This window comes from Schistocerca gregaria, chromosome 5 (assembly GCF_023897955.1).
Source record: "Schistocerca gregaria isolate iqSchGreg1 chromosome 5, iqSchGreg1.2, whole genome shotgun sequence".
In the NCBI taxonomy this organism is placed as follows: Eukaryota; Metazoa; Arthropoda; class Insecta; order Orthoptera; family Acrididae; genus Schistocerca; species Schistocerca gregaria.
In genome coordinates this window covers 486,472,662-486,495,390 of record NC_064924.1, presented here as the reverse complement: position 1 = coordinate 486,495,390, position 22,729 = coordinate 486,472,662, and the positions used below count along the sequence as shown (strand labels likewise).

Below are 22,729 nucleotides of genomic sequence, written 5' to 3'. Positions count from 1 at the left end.
CAGCTTCCGTGTTATAACATGTTAAATAGGGGAAGTTTAACTATAACCACCCGGTGCTTGACTGAGAAGTGGCGGCTCCGTTCAGTAAAACTGCTTACTGCCGGAAGAATGGCGTGCTGACAACATAACCCTCCACATCCGCACCCAAGTGACGTCTATCGACTGAGGACGAAACGGTGGTCGGTCGGTACCGTTGGACCTCCCAAGGTCGGTTCGGACGGAGTTACTTTATGTAGGTTTATTTACCAAATATATTTAACAATATGTAGTCATTATCTATCCAACTGTTAAGAAGAGATTCGTGTAAAATGTTAACGTAAATCGGTCAAGAGCTTTCTGAGATACTTGGTAACAACTTCAAACACCGACTTGTCTTTAAATAGTAGTATATATTTATATCGAATGAGAGTTGTTAAAATGGATGTCTGGATTTATTTAAAATTTATGTATAAGAAATTTTATGTCACTGGGTAAATGATTAAAGATTACTGTGGTGCCATTTTGAACTCTATTCTGAGCCCCTAATAGCTTTAGTAACGGCTAATGTAGATAATTTCTCTTTCTGCTCTTGTAGCTACGAACATCACTGGTTTTCTCATAGTGAGGAATTTCGTTTGGTAATGCACTTATAGAGGTTGTCAAAATGCCTATCTGAAGACGTGGCTTAAAGAAGACCGTGAATGAACACCATATTATCCTAAGTAATCGCTTTTGTGCAATCAGAACTATCTTTACAAGTGATGAGTTTCCCCAAAAAGTATGCAATAAGTGGATACACGAAAAATAAGTTTAGATATTCATTTGCTTGTGTCCACTAGAATGCCAAACAGTGATGACTCTGAACAATAATTCATCTTAGAATGCAAATGTGAAACGAATGGTTTCCATGGTATGTTGAAATGGAAACCTTAGTTTCGATTTTGCTGGTAGTTGCTAATATTATTTCCGCAGATTCCTTGAACACTGAATCACAATACAATGAGGCTAGGACTAGTATCTTTACCGTAATCCATGGACTGTAGAGTGGAAATACAGTGCTCCGCTAGTGCAGATTAGTTGGACTAAAAGGCGGGTTTATCGTTGGTGTGCGATGTACCGCTTTGTACAGTGCATATTTTTTATATTGTGTACCTTTTGCCACACTGGCAAAGAATTTCATGTGTACTGACCCTACTTAAAAGCAGATAATCTTTCATATATCCAACTGGCCACGACAACAGTTTAGCTGGGTTATGTGAAAAATGATCTGCTTTTGAGAAAGGCGATTATAGATGAAATTCTTTGTCCGTGCAGCAAAAGGTGCACGGGGCAAACAATAAGCAGTGTTTATTACATTAAATTTTTTTAATGTCTAGAGTGCAGTTTTTCTGTTACAATTAAAGCAAGATAACCAGGTTTGGTTGCTATGTTCAACCATCTGCACATCGGTCAAAACGTAAAAAAGCGGTGGATATGTATTGTAAAGCATCATTAGCTGTAGTCGTGCAATGACATGCAGTAGTAAATACCAAGACGACTAAGACCTATGCATGTCATTGTATGACTGCAGCTAATGACGCTTTCCAATGCATATTCACCGCTTTTTACATTTTGAACGACTGAAGATGGTTGTAAATAGCAACAGAAACTAGTTACCGTACTTTGATTGGAATGGGAAAATGGCGGCCTAGCATTTAAAATTTTATCCTTAAAAAAATTTATTTAATAAACGACATAAAGACCACCATCCCCTCCCTGATAATATCAGGCATCACTAGTACGCAGTGTACAAGAACGGTGCATCACACATCAGCGACACATCCTCCTTCTACAGACCAAGAGATCTGCGTTAGTTGATCAGTGTATTTCCTCTGGCCATGCGTTGGATTACGGGAAAGGGACCGGCCGTAGCCTCATCGTACTGGGATTCAGCCCTCAAACAAGCTACTGAATTACAGGTTGCACACGAACTGCTCAACCGACAGGACAATTTCCAGTTCCGTAAATCATCAAAAATTCACGTTTGCACACTCAGGGGAATTGTTGTTGTGAGTCTTCACTGCCTGCCAATGCAACACATGGCACCCATTTTAATAAACAACCGCATAATTCGTAAGCACTGTCGATTTTCTGACCCGAAACTTCCTTTGTTTTACTTTTAGACACACCAAGTCTTATGTGGCTCACGCTTTTGTTGTTATCTCTGAAGCCGTTTCTGTTCGCCGAGAAAAACTCAAGAAACACAGCCCTGTAGCGTTGAATACAGCGTTATTGGTGTTTCGCCTGACAGTCACATGCATTAAATGGGCGTAGCGCTGTAAAGCGACATGAAATAGAACGACGTGTCGTTAGAATGGAAGGTGAACGGAACGGTCGCCTTCGGTTATTGGGAGAACTGTAGGAAACTGTAGCTTATTTGTGAAGGAGACTGCGTGTGGATCACTAGCGTGAGCAGTTCGTGAGTACTTCTCAAATATTTGGATCCCCCATCTGGCCGGATCACGGGAAGACATCGAAGTAATTCAGAGACGTGCTACTGGGTTTGTAACCGGTAGATCTGATCAACACACGAGTATTACGGAAGTGCTTCTTAAACTGAAAGCGGAATCCTAGAGAAGACCCTTTCGCGAAACAGTGTTGAGAAAGGTTGGAGAACCGACATTCGCTACAGACTGCAGAAAGATTCTGCTGCCATAAATGTACGTCTCACGTAAGCGTGCTAAAACGAGATAAAAAAAATCGCAGCTCGAACGGAAGCTTATAGTCAATTTCTCATCTCTCCATTTGCGAGAAGAACAGGAAAGGGAATTACTGGTATTGGTACAAGGTACCCTCCACCATGCACCACCTGGTGATACGTGTATATATGCAGATGTAGATGTAGGTGTAGAAGCAGTAACAAGCGCCCGTTGTTTTGCTTCCGCTGGAAAGCAGCAGTTGTCGGGTGGGAGTAAGCCAGGCCTTGCATATCGCAGTACGAATGACGCAGTGATTTCTGGCCGGCTAGGGGCACGGGTGAAGAGCTCCTCGCGCAGCGTTCTTGCAGTGACTGCCCGACAGCAGTACGAGTGTTGGGTGACGCAGCACGGAGCGCGGCAGATATAAGCAGCGGCCGCAGCCTTCCCAAGCCAGTCTGCACACCACCGACCAGCAGTACAGAGGCACAGAGGCAGCAGCATGAAGCTCGAGAGCGTCGTCCCCAACTTCAAGGCGCCCTCCACGCAGGGGCCGCTGGACTTCTACAAGTGGAAAGGCAACTCGTGAGTACATTTCTGTTTGTTTCACCTTTCTACGGAGTACTGCTACTTTTGTTTCCCACGACGCCATGCGTCTGCAAAACAATTAGTTAGTACGCCAAGCTGTCACTGCCGTATGTACAGCAACTAATCCCCCTACCAGTGCGTTCCACTTCGTTAAAGTATTTGAGCTTGCAATCTTTTCAAGTTAATTCCCTAATGTTGTTTTCGTGGCCTTCGAAGCGGAATCTAGTCGATGTTCCTCTCCACGCTAAGCTAATCTTTATGTCTCTGTAAAACTACTGTAACACTTGAACGTTGCCGGCCGGTATGGCCAAGCGGTTCTATGCGCTACAGTCTGGAACCGCGCTACCGCTACGGTCGCTGGTTCGAATCCTGCCTCGGGCATGGATGTGTGTGGTGTCCTTAGGTTAGTTAGGTTTAAGTAGTTCTAAGTTCTAGGGGACTTATGACCACAGAAGTTGAGTCCCATAGTGCTCAGAGCTACTTTTGAACTTGAACGTTGGTCTTCCCTTAAAATTTTTATCCATCACCCATGCCTCTGTTACTAAATGAAAAATTTTGCTATGCCTGTGGCTTTCTTCTATCAGCCTACGCCTTCTTTTAATCAAGTTGTGCCATCGATGTGTTTTTTCGCCTTGTTTCAGTATCTCTTCATTAGCATTCCCATCTGCTCATCCAAGCTTCAGCGTTCTTCTGTTCTACCAAAGCATCTATTTATATCTTGTCTGTGCAGTTAAATGTTCGTACTTCTCTTCCGTATAAGGCTAAACTTCGTTCAAGTACAATTGTTTCAGAAACAATTTATATTAAATGTTAACGTAGTTCTCTTTTCATAACAGCTTTATTTGCTACTGTCAACCAGTACTTGTATGATACATCCTCCTCACTTCCGCCATTGTCAGTTATTGTGCTGGATAAACAACAAAACTCTTCTACTTACAACCTCTCCTTTCATAAGCTAATTTCCCCAGAACCACCTGCTTTAATAACACTAAGCTCCGTTACCTCTCCTTTTCCTTTTCCGCTATACGCCATATTTTTTCGGAAATATTCCAACTACATTTTCCTTCATTTTCATTCTTTGTTCGTGTAAATGTCTACCTCCGAGTTCAATATCCCTTGCTAAAGTGAAGATTTCGTTTGTCGTCTTACTACCGAAATCTCTCTGCCATAAAGCTATGTTCCCTTAAACTATCTTCCTCAACCAGCCATGTCTCCCAAAGTGCAAACATTTTTAACCTCCGCTGTGTGTATTTCCATCTGTCGTCGTCTCCGTGTTTTGTTCTCCATAGTAACAACTTTTGTTTCCGCCTCCTCGGTTACTTGCTATGTAGAATCAATTATAATTTAATTCTGTTCACAGGGTCCCATTGCAATGGCGAATTATAATTTCACTATTAAAGCTCCTGAAATTAGCTTATGTAGCACTAGTAGTTACCGTATGTTGCCTATGGGAAATGGTATTTCGGTCAGTAGTTCCTACAGAGAATCTACCAGAACCGCCACCATTCTATGAGCATATACTAGCCCTTAGTACAATAATCGATGTTTCTGTTTGTCGCGTTAAATTTCGTGTACTATGTCTACCGCGTCTTAATTAAAGGGAAAAATGATAAAATCAATGTTTTTTATTGACCACCAACTGGCAATAACAGTATCGTAATTTGCTGACATGAATCGTACTGTTATTTTTACTGGCATTAAACTTTTACGCTGATTTCGTTTGCTAATTGTAAAACCCATAATTCGGTTTTCAGCCACACTGATTTTGCACAAATAAAAAACGAATCACATATTTTATTTCATTGTAACTCTGGGACATTTTGAGGTAGTTTCAGTAAATGTAAATCTTATCTATTATAAAGCATAAAACTCCAGCGTAACTGTGGAGGATTTATAAAGTGCAAACGGGGACTACCAGTCGCTCTCTGGTAATTAATAATGTGGGTTTCAGCTAGTGTAATTAGTGCTAATAAATGGAGAGTCTTGTAAGTTTAGTAGTACGAAATCAGTGAAATTCCTTCTTCCCTTTAGAGTAGTTGATGGTTTGATGTTATATCAGGAATATACATTTTTGTCCTGGACATCCAGTTTATGGTAACGTGGAATATACTATTTACGAGCTCTTTTCCTACAAGTCAGAGAGTGTGGACACATTAACTTTTTGCGCAATTGTAACTTCCTGAAGCAGCCATATTTATGGGAAAATCTGTATCATTCATAAATATTCATTACCATTTCTCGCGTCTGTTACTATAAACCAACGCTGTATAATTCGTCTCACAAATAATCATTCGTGAATGCATCTTTCAACGAGAACTGATTGCTTTTAAGCTGTTAAAATTTTTATTATGAGTTTCTAGAGGATAAGTACTTTTTCTTTTTTCGTTGCCAGATCTTGTGTATTGGAAAGGGAATAAGATTTAAAAAACCTGAATCGGAATATTATAACTAGTTGATGAACTACCTAGTAACATCTGTAGAACATTTTCCTATAATTACGTTTAAAAAATAATGATTAATTGGCATTGGTGCCCATTTGTTTTTCAAACAAAATCCACAAAACTTCAGCGATCTAATTTCTAATCATACAGTAGAAAGAAGAACATCCTGAGTTTATGTTATGAAGTAATAACAAGGAATATAGTTCATAAGAAAAATCTCAAACTAACAGTAGAAGTGTGGATTAAAATGGTGCACATGTTTAATCTGTGTATTTGCACCTTTGCTCCGCAGATGGTGTGTTCTGTTCTCACACCCGGCAGACTTCACGCCGGTGTGTACCACAGAGCTGGGACGCATCGCCGTCCACAACCCGGAGTTCCAGAAGCGAGGAGTCAAGCTGCTGGCGCTCTCCTGCGACAAACTCAAGGACCACGTCGACTGGGTCAACGTGAGTGGTCCTCACTACTAGCTAATTCTGAGTGGATTACGAGTGAGATGAGATCCACAATATCTCCACATTACACCAGGGCACATGGATATCACCCCTGTGTTGTCTACAGGACATCAAGTCGTACTGCAAGGACATTCCCGGCGACTTCCCGTACCCCATCGTGTCCGACGAGACGCGCGAGCTGGCCGTCAAGCTGGACATGATCGACGAGCGCGACAAGGACAACGTGGAGAAGGCGATGACGGTGAGGGCCATGTACGTCATCGGGCCGGACAACCGGCTGCGCCTCTCCATGGTGTACCCCGCGTCCTGCGGCCGCAACGTCGAGTGAGTACCGCTGCCACACTCTCCACACCCTTCCCCTCCCCACACACACTACACACACACTGTACACTGTACACTGCACTCTGTGCATGGTTGGTGAGACGCGTGCCTGCTGGTGTTTCAGTGAGCTGCTGCGCGTGATCGACTCCCTGCAGCTGACGGATCGGCTGAAGGTGGTGGCCACCCCCGCCAACTGGACGCCCGGCACCAAGGTGATGATCCTGCCCCACGTGCCCGACCAAGACCTGCCCAAGCTCTTCCCCGGCGGCGTCGAGCGCGTCTCCATGCCCTCCGGAAACAACTACGTGCGCACCACCACCGACTACTGAGATACTACAACTACCTTTCAACTCATTTGTACATAGCTTCATATCAGTTTTGTCAATCATTTGTACTTTTTAAAGAAAATAAACTGTATTGTACCATGACCTTAATCATGAGTAATTTATCACTAAGTTCATCTGACCAAATCTGGAACGAATTAACGCCTATTATTTGCAGGTACCATAAAGGCTACAATCTCTTCAAAAGATGGAAGCAGAACAAATGTGAAAGAGGCTATTGGTAGACCAATATAACTGATAAGCAGTTACAAAACTTTACCATCATCGCTCCATTATTCGTGTATTTTGTCGTAACAGTTTACAATATGACATTCACACATGTACACCTTGCAGCATCTGTTGAAGCAGCTGGAAAGTTTAGCCATAGGCTCATAGTACATTGATTCATTGACGAAATTTATTTTTAAAAATCACTTACAATCCATCCTGTTAACACATCATAAATAAAATACGAGAAGTAAAAAACACATTTACTTTCCTCTTGTGAATCTAAATTTGGTACGGAAAAGTAGCATAATATGCAGCCATAAAACTCATGGAGTGTTTCCCCATGGAAATAAAATGTTTGATAGACAACATAAACCATATGAAGTGTGGGTTAATGTTAGACTACCTCTGCTTAACATTAGTTGGGCCTAGTAGTCGGTTGGTATAGCACATGATTAGAAACGATGCCGCATGGCTGAGTCCCTGTCGAACCATGGAATTTTTTCAGTCTGCCCATAAGCAAGGCTTCTTCTATCAATGATGTGAAGATTGCCTAGGAACAACATGTGGACCAAATTGCTTGATAAGCTGTGGGCCACCTTTCCCTTGTAGTATTACTTGGGTAAGTTAGGGACACACAAGTCGCTGAAATAGGGACCAATTGAAATACACACTAGGCCGTTAAGCCACATGGGATTCTTCTTCTTCTTAACATTTCTCTTTACTCGTGCTCTGATGTAATTTATATTCTGGAGATATGCTGAGTCTCAGTTTTACCTTTGATAAGGATAAAAGCTGAAGTAATGAATTAAAACTTGTGCCAATGCCGGGACTTGAAACTGAGTCTTCTGCTTACGAGGCACCTGTGTTACCTTTTACTCTACCCTGTCTCTCTAGCTTGTACAGCTGCCACGGCTACTATAGTCCAATGCTCTCCCTAACAAACTTCAATCAATACCTCAGCCCATCTCGATTTCCCCTTCAAATCATCAGTACAGCTGAGGCACATTAACTACTAGACCTGATTGATGTTAATTAGAACTAACTTTAATCCATAGACGAGTAACTGAGTAGATGCAAGTAGTCAGTTACAAACAGTAAATGATGGCATTTGGATGTACAAATAGAAGTAAAGCTGTCTTCAGCTAAGGTTGGTCTGTGTTCGTTTAATTGTCATTGAGTGACTGTAGGAGTGTACGAGATGATGTAGACAAATTTCTAGCTGGTGTGATGAAAGGTGACTGGCTCTAAATGCAGAAAAATGTAAGTTAACGCAGATAAGTAGGAAAATTGTCATCCACTGTTCGAGTGCAGTATTGATGGTGAGCTGCTAGATACAGTAACGTCGATTAAACAACCAGGCGTAACGCTGGAAAGCGACATTAAATGGAACGAGCACATAAGGAACGTGAATAGTCGGCTTCGGTTTATTAGGAGAACTCTAGGAAAGTAGGACTCATCCGTAAAGGAGTTCACCTGTAGAGCACTTGCGTGACTCATTCTCGAGTACTTCTTGAGTGCCCATCAGGAAGGATTAAAGGAAGAAATCGGAGCAATTCAGGAGTATGCCGCTAGATTTGCTACACGTAGTTTCGATCAAACGCGGGTATTGCGGAAATCCTGTGTGAATTCGAATGGGAATCCTTCGAGGGAAGACGAAGTTGTTTCCGCGAAAAAAAAAAAAAAAAAAAAAAAATGGCTCTGAGCATTATGGGACTTAACTTCTGAGGTCATCAGTCCCCTAGAACTAATTAAACCTAACTAACCTAAGGTCATCACACACATCCATGCCCGAGGCAGGATTCGAACCTGCGACCGTAGCGGTAGCGCGGTTCCAGACTGAAGCGCCTAGAATCGCTGGGTCACTCCGGCCGGCTTCGCGAAACACTCTTGAGAAAACCCGAAGGCCCGCCATTTGCGGCAGACTACATAACAATTCTAATGCCGCCAATGTAAATCTCGCATGAGAACTACGAAGATAAGAGAAATTAGGACTTGTAAAAAATCGTAGAAACTGTCGTTTTCCCGTCCTTCCGTTTGCTACTGGAACATGAAAGGGAATGACGTAGTGCTACGCGTTACCCTCCGCCACACCGTTTGTAGTATGAATGTAGATGTAGATGTAGACTGCGCAGTGCAATGCTTTGATATTGGAAGTGCCTTGTACTTGTCTCGCTCCAACCTCTGCCGCCTCGAATGACCTCGTTGTCGGCACGTTAAATCCTAATCTTCCATCCCTCCTTCTTCGATCCTCTGAAATGACTTGGCGATTACGAATGGTTGTAGCAGGGTGTAGATATGAACTTTGATCACGGTGCGATTTGGTATCTTCCACATTAATGTATAATCCCAGAGATGAAAGAGGTGATGGGTGACAGGAAAGAAAGAGGCAGGACTTCATTAACGACGGGGCATCGAGCGCTGAACCTAGAAACTGGTGCTCAGGTATTTGCCCACTTTCTTATTGATGAACACCACACAGATATACAGGGTGTCCCCAGGAGGAATGTGCAATATTCAGGGTATTGACAGGAACGATCATTCGAAACAAAATGGACACTAAAATGCATACCTTAAGAGCTACGTGCCTTTATTCGTCCTCGATATTGTGGAAAAAGCTCTCCTATTACAGGCTCTTTGCTTTCCATATTTTGAGAGTTGAGAGGTGGTAATACTGCCTATAACAAGGAAAAAAATGTATGGTAAACATGGGCTCATAAGGGCATGCATTAAGAGATGTGAGCACTTATTTATATTCGCGTTTGTGAAAGATATTTATTATACTGAACAAATTCTCATAGCTCCTAAGGTAGGCATCGTGAAGCCCATGTTTACTAGAAATTTTTTTGTTTTTGTCCACAGTACCTTGTCCCAAAATATGGAAAGCAAAGAGCTTGCAGCACAACAGATTTGTTCCACAGCATCGAAGACGAAGGGCTCGTAGCTCTTAACGTATGCACTTCGGAGTCCACAGTTACTAGACTTGGTTTGGATGATAGTTCCTGTGATATCTCTAAATATTAACCATTCCTCCCGGGACACGCTGTGTGTGTGTGTATCTGTGTATGTTCCACATCTCCTCCTAAACTACTGGACCGATTTCAACGAAGCTTGGTATATATATCCCTTACTTTCAGGCAACAAGCGCTGTTGCAGAAAGAACCTCCTACTTATCATAGTTCAGGAGATATGACGTAATAACAATAAGATGTGTGGAGGCTTGTCGCATCATGTATGACGTTTAAACTTGTTACTTCTTTGCTACTAACTCTCTTCGTAACATATTTCGCAGAGAGTAGCCACATACGCTGCTGAATGTACCTGCACAAATACATTACTGTACGACGCATTGTTCAAGATATGTGACTTCATAAACCCTGAGATGCGTGAAAAAATGTGGTACAAGCATGAAGTTGTAACACATTTTATTCTTTGCTATTAAGACACTCGTACAGTTGAGGCAATTCAAGGAAATCACTGACACCTTCCAGCGCAAACGGCTGCAGGCGAAAACGATAGCCATCTATAGAGGTATGAAGAGACGTTGCACTAGGGACGTTAACAAAATCGTGTTACAGACACGCAAAGCCAGCTGTACTTACACATTTGTACATTCTGCATATTTCTTTGTACAACTGCTTCATAATTTCAAAGATGCTTTGACGAATACACGGAAATGAAATTTTTTGATATTACACTACAAACACAGCTAATTTTTTAGTTTCCTTTTCTAATGGAAAATGGACAAAATGAATATCTGGGCAGTGCCGGGTTTGTCAGCTAGTATTTTTAGATTGTCAGTTCAATCATTTGTTCAATTGACATGTTCCACATTATAACGTTGATCGTGAATATGATCTATGAGACATTCAACTAATTAACTGAGATTATGATTGAGAGAGATGACGTAGTTCGTAAGACACAGGACTCCAGTTCTGTAGCAAAGGATTTTAAATATCTTTCTTTCTGCCTAAATAATGTGGATGTATAACCTCTTGATCAAGCGAAATTTGTGACATACATGATTTCTTGACAGGGAGGATGCAGCATCTTGGAGAAAGACTTATAGACAGAAGTATAAGTAATTACAGTTGTGCCTCAGGGAAATTTGTTTGGACCCTTCGTGTTCATGTTGTATATTAATGGTTCAAATGGCTCTGAGCACTATGGGACTCAACTTCTGAGTTCACCAGTCCCCTAGAACTTAGAACTACTTAAGCCTAACCAACCTAAGGACATCACAAACATCCATACTCGAGACAGGATTCGAACCTGCGACCGTAGCGGTCTCGCGGTGCCAGACTGTAGCGCCTAGAACCGCACGGCCACTCCGGCTGGCGCTGTATATTAATGACCTTGCACACAATGTGAATAGTAACCTTAGAATTTTCGTAGAAGATGCGGTGATCTATGATGAAGTAATGTCCAAAAAGACTGTAAATATGTTCATATAGGTCTTGGTTGTATTTCAGAGTTGTGCAAACATTGAAAACTATCTTTGAAGGTTCAGGTTCGTAAGATTTTGCACTTCACGAAGCGAAAAAACGTAGTATCCTAGAACTGCAATACCAGAGAGTCACAACTGGAATCGGTCAACCCATACTAATACCTGAGTGTAGTACTCTGAATGATTATGAAATGGAACGATCGCTTAGATTCATCGTAGGTGAAGGGCATAGCTTCGTTAGTGTAATACTACCAGGCTACAAAGAAGATTGTTTACAAAACATATACGTGAGCCATTCTAGAATATTTCAGAAGTATATGGAACTCGTACCAAAACAGATACTCAAGATATACAAATAAGGGCAGCACCAAAGGACACAAGATTTGTTTGACCCATGGGAGATTGTCACGTAGATACTGAAGAAAATAAACTAGCAAACACTCGAAGATACACGCAAACTATACCGAGAAAGACTACTTACGAAGTTGCACGAAGTAGCATTAAATGATGAATCTAGGAACATACTGCAGCAGCCTACGTATCCCTTTAGTAGGGTTCGCGAAAATAAGATTAGGCTAATTAAAGCATGTACAGAGGCGACTGAACGGTCATTCTAGCCGCGCTCGATACCTGAATGGACGAGAAAAAACGCTAATAATTGGTGCAATTGAAAGTACCGTCTGCCATGCAATTCACAGTGATTTTCAGAGTATGGATGTGGATATAGGTGTAGATACAGTTGTAAGCCGGAGAATATTTCATTTAGTACTTTACATATGTACCAGACTTGGTGAAACAGCTCCAAGCATTCGAGAGTTATGCTTTAAATAGCACACCTTACAACACTGAGGTGAAAAAAGTCATGGAATACATTTTAATATTGTATCGGATCTCTTGTTTTCCAGCTTAGTGCAGCAACTCGACGTGTCATAGACTCAGCAAGTCGCTGGAAGCCCCTGCAGAAATATTGAGCCATTCTGAACTTTATATGGTTCAAATAGCTCTGAGCACTATGCGACTTAACTTCTGAGGTCATCAGTCTCCTAGAAGTTAGAACTAATCAAACCTAACTAACCTAAGGACATCACACACACCCATGCCCCAGGCAGGATTAGAACCTGCGACCGTAGCGGTCACGTGGTTCTAGACTGAAGCGCCTAGAACCGCACGACCACACCGGCCGGCGTGAACTTTATAGCCGTCCATTATTGCGAAGGTGTTGCCGGTGCAGAATTCTGTGCACGAACTGACCTCTCGATTATGTTCAACAACTGTTAGATGGGATTTATGTGCGAAATGTGGGTGGACAAAGCATTCGTCGGTCTAACTGTCCCGAATGTTCTTCAAAGCATTTGCCAACAATTGTGGGGCAGTGACATGGCACAATGTTATGCATAAAAGTTCCATAGTTGTTTCCGAACATTAAATGCATAAATGGCTGCCAGTGTCTGTAAGAGGCCGAACATAACCATTTCCAGTCAATGATCGGTTCAGTTGGACCAGAGAACCCCGTCCATTCCATGTAAGCACTTCCCACACCATTGTGGAACCAGCACCAGGTTGCACAGTGCATTGTTGACAACTTGAGTCCATAACTCCGTGGAGTCTGCGCCACACTCGAACCCTACCGTCAGCTCTTACCAACTGAAAACGGGATTCATTCGACAAGGTCACGGTTTTACTGCCGACTAGCGTCCAACTGACATGGTCACGAGCCAAGCAGAGGCGCTGCGGCCTGTGTCCTGGTCTTAGCAAAGGCGTCTGCTGCAGTGGCCGATTAACGCCATATTTCGACGCACTGTCCTAACTGATACATTCGCCACACGTCCCACATTGATTTCTGCGGTTATTTCACGCAGTGTTGGCTGGCTGTTAGCAATGACAAGTCTGCGCAAACACCGCTGCTCTTTGGCATGAAGTGAAGGCCGTCGACCTCTGCGTTGTCCGAGATGAGAAGTAATGCCTGGAATTTGGTATTCTTGGGACATTCTCGAGACTGTGAATCTCGGAATATTGAATTCCCTAACGATTTCCGAAATGGAATGTCCCATGCGTCTAGCTCCAATTCTCATTCCGCGTTCAAACACTGTTAACTCCGGTCGTGAGGCCATAATCACGCCAGAAATCTTTTCACGCGAATCACCTGAGTACAAATGAGGGATCCACAAATGCAATTCCTTTTTATACCTTGTGTATGTGGTACTACCGCCATCTGTATAAGAGCATATTCCTACTCGCTGACTTACATCACCTCAGTGTACTACCCCTACCCCTAGGGGTTATATGCCATCGAGGTTGTTACCAATCCGCCTAGCGGAGCACCCCCTGTGCTGCCTAGCGGCGCATAAACTATGGGTTCGACATTAATGTAGTTCATAAAAATGCAGTCTGTAACGGCTGGCATTTGCGACATTTATTTTATGCGGTTTAGGCAGTGACAAAAGGTACATTTCTTTGCTAACGTTTCGTCTCTCAGTCTCTTTAACCACGTGTACGGCCAGTGTAGGAGATCGCTCCCCACACCATGATGCCGGGTGTTGGCCCTGTGTGCCTCGGTCGTATGCAGTCCTGATTGTAGCGCTCACCTGCACGGCGCCAAACACGCATACGACCGTCATTGGCACCAAGGCAGAAGCGACTCTCATCGCTGAAGACGACACGTCTCCATTCGTCCGTCCATTCACGCCTGTCGCGACACCACTGGAGGCGGGCTGCACGATGTTGGGGCGTGAGCGGAAGATGGCCTAACGGTGTGCGCGACCGTAGCCCAGCTTCATGGAGACGGTTGCGAATGGTCCTCGCCGATACCCCAGGAGCAACAGTGTCCCTAATTTGCTGGGAAGTGGCGGTGCGGTCCCCTACGGCACTGCGTAGGATCCTACGGTCGTGGCGTGCATCCGTGCGTCGCTGCGGTCCGGTCCCAGGTCGACGGGCACGTGCACCTTCCGCCGACCACTGGCGACAACATCGATGTACTGTGGAGACCTCACGCCCCACGTGTTGAGCAGTTCGGCGGTACGTCCACCCGGCCTCCCGCATGCCCACTATACGCCCTCGCTCAAAGTCCGTCAACTGCACATACTGTTCACGTCCACGCTGTCGCGGCATGCTACCAGTGTTAAAGACTGCGATGGAGCTCCGTATGCCACGGCAAACTGGCTGACACTGACGGCGGCGGTGCACAAATGCTGCGCAGCTAGCGCCATTCGACGGCCAACACCGCGGTTCCTGGTGTGTCCGCTGTGCCGTGCGTGTGATCATTGCTTGTACAGTCCTCTCGCAGTGTCCGGAGCAAGTATGGTGGGTCTGACACACCGGTGTCATTGTGTTCTTTTTTCCATTTCCAGGAGTGTATTTCCGAATTTATGTTCTATATACGCACTAAATTAGGTTGAATTGGTGTAGGCGGTCCACAATTAGTAGATAGTTAATCTTCATACTGTCGAGGTGCAAAGACTGTTCCATAAAATTTCGGGCGTGCAGCCGCATAAATTCAACTTCTTCTTCTAATATTTCAGCTGAAAACGTCCAACTACCTTCAGAGTGAGCCGAGATAACTGAAGCTTCAGTACATGACTCGTCCTTTTAAACCCGCGGACCATACCACTGCTCATGCGGCCACAAATACACAAGGCGCCAGAGACGTTCATCGGCGGCAAAGAGGTATGGTATATGGATGGAATTATATCTATGGCTGCGCAGTCGATCCACTCCGTGCTATCGACGCGTCGCTGCTAGCTGCACCGTCGGGACGTATTTGTGATTTAATTGCAGAAATTGGCGCATCCCATGATTTGTGCAAGCTAAAGACGCTATCTCTGTTAATTTAATTCGTCGTCAACCGAATTTCAGTTGCTTCCTTCACTACTGAGTCCCAGAAAGATGAAGTCGAGGCTAAAATTTCGACGTTATCCTACACCACAGAGTGCCCAGTTCAATACCGTGCTACGCTACCGCAGATTTATTAGGTTGTAAGAACCTAAGAGCCGGGTGTACCTACAGTGCTGTGTGCACCTCGCTTGGACTGTACGTGTCGTCTGTCCAATGTATGAACGGCAGCACTCACAAGGGATCTTCTAAACCCCAGGCTTCAGAAGCACTAAATCATCTTTAACGGAACCGAGGAGTGCTGCTTAGTGGAGGGCGAAAAATCACTTTCACTTTGTGCTTGCTGAGGATCTATCCTATTTTTGACGGTAGGCTTCTCACATATGGCACGAAAGCCATGGATTTAAAACTTTCCGTGTCTTATTCTGCTTTCCTTATACCCACTGTTGGTTTCATTTGTAGTACGACTATTAACCGACAATCTAGATCCGAACACTCTAATAAATATGTGACTTTCCTGAAAAATTTTTTTAATAAAAAAAAAAAACTTAGGAATTATGAATTTTATGAGCAGCAAGTGTAAAAGAAGACTGTTTATATAGCGATAGACTATGTATAAAACAATGTAATACCTTTGTATAATGCGATGTACCAAGAAATAATAAAATAATTTTGTGTATACAATACAAAAAAAAAAAAAAAAAAGAAATGCGATGTACCAAGAAATAATAAAATAATTTTGTGTATACAATACAAAAAAAAAAGAGAGAAGAAAGAATGTAACGTTCCCTCTTTCTGTTTATTTAGGTTTGATTTGTTTGATTGTTATTCTTTATTTCTATTATTCGGAATCTTTTTTTTTTTTTTTTTTTAATTGGGCCTGAAACTTACGTAATAAATACTTCGCGTGAAGTACGATTTGCAGCATAAACAAAAATTAATTTCGGAAATGTAATCCACTGAATATTAAAAGTAAAGCTTTTGAACAACGCGCGTGACTGACTAGATACATTCAGAGGGTACGTACATTCGCGTGCGAGTGGTTGCGGTCTGATGAGAAATTTTCATTGTGAAATAATTTCGTCGTAACACACTCGGAGATTGCGAACGTACATTCAGAGTAGAGGCACGTACGTTCTATCATTCCCCGTGGCCTGGGTAAAAGAATGGCAATTATTTAAATCTAAGAGTATTTCTTTTGCATCGGACTAGTATTTTTATAAGAAAAAGAAGATTGTAGGTTCTGAATGTCTCGGCAAAACGAATCGGAAGTAATTTTAGCGGCCACGAAAGGAAAGTAGAGAGCACAATCACGTACCTCTATTGTTGAGCAGCGCCGTTTTGAAGATCTTCGGTTCCATCTAAAACTCGCCTTCTCTGCTTAACATAAATACTCCATAGGCATGGGAATAAGGCTTGTTGTGCGATGAAAATAATATAAAATACATCTTGCGTCTTTTAACTCATTCATTTACCACACACACACACACTAGTAATTAGACAGTACGACATCCCACCAGCCCATCAGAACAAAAAGTAGTCGTTCATACCAGAAATAAAAAAACGAAGGGCGAAATTGTTCCTATGTCTCTCAAAGATAAAAAGTTTACCAGATATTTCTCTGGTGTGTCACTGGAACAATTTTTCAGCACCTCTGCGATTAAATCACAATATTTTCAGTTCCTTTACAACTTTGTGCTTGCTGAGGATCTGTCCTATTTTTGACGGTAGGCTTCTCACATATGGCACGAAAGCCATGGATTTAAAACTTTCCGTGTCTTATTCTGCTTTCCTTATACCCACTGTTGGTTTCATTTGTAGTGCTTTACGTATCTGCTGTGGACAGTTTCGGTTTGTTTCAAAAACTCTTCTCAGGTGTACAAGCTCATCCTCCAAACTACTCTCGTCAGCAATGACGTGTGCTCTGTGTACCAGAGTTCTGAGTACACTCATCGTCTGCGAAGGATGGTGGCAGCTATTTGCACGTACATATAAATCCGTATGTGTCAGTCTTCGATACACTGCATGTCCCAAAGTGCCATCATCTTTGCGCCGTGCCAACACATCCAGAAATGGAAGGGATCCACCTTTTTACATTTCCATCGTGGACTGAATTTGTCTGTGGCTAGAATTCAGATGATTAAAAAACTCTTTTAGCTTGTCTTACAATGGGGGCACACTACAAACGTGTCATCAGCATAAGAAGTCATGCTTGCTTCGGATGAAGGATGAAGAGACATTGCCATAGCTCAATCAGGTTGATGTAGACTAGAATGTAGCTGAGGTGGATAAGAATCAGTAATGTACTGAAATGTATGAGATCGAGTGGCTATAGGAAATTTCAATTACGACAGAATAAAAATGCCGATAAATTAATATGTAAAAATCTGAGAGGTTTAATGAATGGTCGAGTAAGCTCATGAACATTTATAAAAGTTGAGGGGTACGTTGAAGTTCCCTCTGTCTAATTCGCCATCTTAACTCGTTTCCTTCTGTTCTTTTCTTTTTTCTCTTGTTGCTGATAATGCATTGCCTCGTCCGTCAGGACGACTGGGTGTCTCTTCAGTTGAGAGCATTACTAAAATATTCTCATAAAAGCGTAATTTCTAAGAAACTATAAAATACGTAAATTTTTTAAATTAAATTAATTAAAGACGGTTTTGTAGTGAAGGATTCAAGTAAAATATTATTCAGCATAACGAAAAGCCAGTCCAAATTGCAAATTGTACTCTTTATTCATTCGAAGACTATTTTCGGGCCGAGACCAATTTTCAAATCATTTACGAACATTCAAAAATGTACAATGAACATTTACAGTGCATACAGATAACTCAACTTGGGCTGATTTTTCGCTCTACTGATTAACAGAAATTTCTGACCCAAGTTACTCCAGCATGCTGGAAGCTCGTAATACATTATTATCTTCTTAAAATACAGTCAGTTGATGACAGTCATTAAAGAAACTGAACTTTGATGGAATATTAGGATATGATAGATAAACTCCAGTGGAAGACTCCGCAAGAGAGACGCTCAGTAGCTCGGTACGGGCTTTTGTTGAAGTTTCGAGAACATGTCTTCACCGAGGAGTCAAGCTGTACATTGCTCCCTCCTACGTATGTCTCGAGAAGAGACCATGAGGATAAAATCAGAGAGATAAGAGTCCACACAAAGGCATACCGACAATCTTTCTTTCCACGAACAGTACAATAGAAAGGAGAACCGATAGAGGTACTCAAGGTACCCTCCGCCACACACCGTCAGGTGGCTTGAGGAGTATGGATGTAGATGTAGATATAAGCAGTAGTTGAGGAGGCATGTTGAGGGAAGCGTGTTGTGGAAGGAATATGCGACGGAAGAGTGACGAGGTGAACTTCAAACCAAATATCTGGAAAGATGGTATATGGGGAGGAGGTGAGAGGAGTGACCGCATCGAGAGTAAGAAAAGTGTTCTTTTAAAGTTGGAAAGATGTACAAATGTGTATAAATGTCTGGAAGGACTTCAGGGTCAGGTGGTGGGAGACAGTTAAAGTTTCGATGGGACAGGTTGTGGAGGGTGTGAGATTGGTGTGTTGGTACAACTGTGGCAGGGTGCAACCGCTAATAATCAGGCATATAATATAGCGTGTTTGATATCACGTTTGCAGGAGCTGTACGAAGTTAAGTGGCGTTAACTGGCGTTCAGTGTGGGAGAGTTAAGAGGAGAAGTTAATCAGAGCAAAAAGGGGAGGGTAGATAGATACGGAAGGTCAGGCGGAGAGTATGGTGTTGAATGATTTGGAGGCGCTCTTATAGTTGTGGTGGAGAGGAAAACCGGGTGATATGGGCATAATAGAGAACTGGTCGGATTAAGGCTTTGTAGGTTCGGAGTATAGGTGGAGGGATGGAATCCCTACATCTTAGCACACATCGCCATCTTCAATCCTAGTACAAGCAAGGTTCCAGACAGTCAAAACATGGGAACACAAGAAAAACATCGTCGACGAGCTTTGAGCAATACAGGGTGAGTCGAAAAGGACTTTCCAACTTTGGAATGATATAGAAATTTATTGAGATAACTTACAGAATCGATAGATGTGTCATTTTATAGTAAACGACTTCAAGTTTCATTCTCACAGTACGTCAGTACCCCACTCCACCACCAGGAAGTACAGCGTAGTGCCCAGTTAAAATGACTACTTTCACTGGTGCGTAGAGTGCTTGAACGGGTTCGGTAGAGCTTTTCCCGCAGTCTCAAAAATCGACGCGACATGCGTCTCGAGAGACTGTCATTTCACAAAAGACTGCGTAGACGTTTACACTTGAAACCATGCAGATTCACTACGTTACAGCACGTTAGTGATATAGATAAGGTTGATCGTGGGGAGTTCTGTGCGGAAATGTGGCATTGGATAGAGGATGACGAGACACTCCTAAACACACTTATCTTCAGTCATGAATCAATATTTCATATCAGTGTCGTGGTGAAGACTCACAACTGCAGAATAAGGGGCAGCGAAGATCCACATGAAACCCTAGAGCAAGTTCGCGATCCCCCCCCCCCCCCCCCAAAGTTAGTGTTTTGTACTCTAAACAAACCGAAAGTGTACGGTCCATTCCTCTTCATGGAGAAAACTGTCACTGGTATTGTGTATCTGGATACACTTGAAAACTTTTTAACTACACTGATCGATGAAGACGACCTAGGTGAAATGGTTTACTATCAGCAAGACGGTGCACTACCTCATTTCCTCACGGAAGTTCGAGGTTCCTCGATAATCGCTTTCCTGGTGGGAGGATTGGCAGTGAAAGGCCAATCGCATGGGCACCTCACTCTCCACTCTTGACACCGCTGGATTTCTTTCTCTGGGCTTTATTTAAAGACAATGAGTATGTTCCTCCTCTACCAAACAATTAAGCTGACCTGAAAAATTGAATCTATACTGTCGTTACCCAAGTGACGCCCAATTTTCTGGAACGTATTTGGGAAGAAATTGGTTACCGGTGGGACGCTCTCCGCACCACAGATGGTAGTCACTTGACACTTTTATATGAAACTGGCGGCTATTTGCTATAAAATGACGCATCTACTGATTCTGTAGGTTATCTCAATAAATTTCTGTATCAAACCAAAGTTGGAAAGTCCTTTTTGACTCACCCTGTAATTCATGAATATCGTATGAAGAAATTAAAGGCACTTATTCACCAAACGATTTTGCTTGCCAAGTAGCGTCAAAAACTTAAATATCATGGGCTCCAAAACTTTGCTTATTGGGAGTTATTCGAATGGGAAGATGATATATCTTTGTTTGACATAGGTAGTTGCTCTTCATGTTTCTGATGCCAGCCGTAACTGCTTTGCACAAGGAATATCACAAACTGATATTACTAGTTTGGTTGTAACACCTTAGACATAGTTCACCCATTTGCCTTAAAAAATCAATAGACACGAAAGTAGTTTATGAAAGACATAGAATGTGGAAGCTGAGATACACGTTAAGCAAACAAATAAAGCTTTTAATGTACTGATGACTGGAGCGTTCCATACTTTGGTCAGCCATCGAAGAGCGTTTCCTCAATACATTGGCACGGCTAACGTCCTTGAAAGACTGACTACAGTGTGTGGAGAAAAATCTTACGACACTGTTCTTTCCAAAACGGCAGCCCTGTCATTAATGTAATAGTCGATAAAGCTAAAAAGTATTGTACAATACGCTTCAGACAATTATGTGACGTTCATCGTGTAAGTAGGGTGTTTAGGTTTTTGTTGGTAACGCCACGTAGCGCTCTGTATAAAAATCACTGGCTGTGCTGTGTGCAGTCTGTGGCTGGTTTGCATTGTTGTTGGCTGTTGTAGTGTTGGGCAGCTGGATGTTAACAGCGCGTAGCGTTGCGCAGTTGGAGGTGAGCCGGCAGCAGTGATGGATGTGGGGAGAGAGATGGCGGATTTTTGAGAGCCGATGATCTGGACGTGTGTCCATCAGAGACAGTGTATTTGTAAGACTGGATGTCATGAACTGCTATATATATTATGACTTTTGAACACTAATCAGGTAAATACATTGTTTGTTCTCTATCAAAATCTTTCATTTGCTAACTATGCCTATCTGTAGTTAGTGCCTTCAGTAGTTTGAATCTTTTATTTAGCTGGCTGTAGTGGCGCTCGCTGTATTGCAGTAGTTCGAGTAACGAAGATTTTTGTGTGGTAAGTTATTTGTGAAACGTAAAGGTTAATGTTAGTTAGGGCCATTGTTTTGTAGAGATTTTTGAAAGTCAGATTGCGTTGTGCTAAAAAATATTGTGTGTCAGTTTAAGCACAGTCACTTAAAATTTTTCAAAGGGGACGTTTCAATCGTTACGATGGACAGGAAAGATCCGTTGTATAGCACTGTTAGAAAGTTGGTGCGAAAGCAGCTTACGTCCAACTAGTCCATAGTTGTCATGTGCCTTCGATTACTACCACAGGTCCCATGGGAGCCCAGGCGAACGTCCCCCATAGCATAATACTGCCCCCAAAGACACGTTGCATGTTTCGAACAGCCTTTCACGTGTATGACGGCGCATTCGGACATTACGATCAACCTGGTTTATCAAGAAACACGATTCATCCGACCAGGCGATACGTTTCCATTAATCTATAGTCCATTATCGATGATCCCGTACCTATTGCAATCGTAACTGATGGTGTCTTTGGGTCTACATGGGAATACGTTAGTGTTATCTGCTGCAAAGCCCCAAGTTCAGCAATGTGCACTGAATGGTGTGCCTCGCAAAACTTGTGCCTCCACCAGCATTATAGTCTGTTGTCACATCTACCACAGATCGGCGCCTATCGTGTGTTACAGAGAAGACAAGCCTTCGAACTCTGTGGTGAGGCGTGGCTGTCCAACACTTTGTCGCCCATTCGTAGTTTCACTATCCGTCGACTTCACATAGATGATCACGACAGAAGCACGAGCAGCCAACTTGCTTCACCGTTTTCGATGTCCTTGCTATTAGGCACCGGGCTATAACACTCTCCCTTTTGTCGAAGTCGCTTATGTCAGTTGATTTCCCCTGATTAGCGACCTGTATTGTCCCTAGAATAATTATCTATTCGTCTCTACTCCGCTGCCGTACCGTGTAACGTGCCCGCAAGGTCACCAGCTGGTATTCAAATCGTGATGAACAGTGGCCATAATGTTTTGGCTTCTCACTGTGCGTCTAAACGTTTATTTTTACGGGTATCCTGATACTCCTATCATGAAAATATATTGCTGAGGATGATCCGAATATGACTGTTGTAAATGTCGAAACTGGTCGATAAAAAATTAGTTTTGAACTCGACCTTGGCAACATAAAATTTCTTTAAAGTACATAGGGATTGCTGCTTCCCATTTCTCATTATGAGAAACTTTACTCACTTCTTCATTTCATTTCTGTACGGGGAAGGATATATGTACTATTTTTCTGTAAGATGCGTCTCTTG

At 42.7% G+C, this 22,729-nt stretch overlaps 1 protein-coding gene across 1 annotated transcript; it reads left to right on the top strand.

Moving 5' to 3' along the window:
• The first annotated feature begins 3,098 nt into the window (after positions 1–3,098).
• Positions 3,099–6,893, top strand: LOC126272128 (peroxiredoxin-6-like). The gene is made up of 4 exons (XM_049974731.1): positions 3,099–3,239; positions 5,976–6,132; positions 6,245–6,462; positions 6,584–6,893. The coding sequence occupies exons 1-4, from the start codon at positions 3,157–3,159 to the stop codon at positions 6,786–6,788; spliced, it is 663 nt and encodes a 220-aa protein (XP_049830688.1). The 5' UTR covers positions 3,099–3,156; the 3' UTR covers positions 6,789–6,893.
• Positions 6,894–22,729: the final 15,836 nt, after the last annotated feature.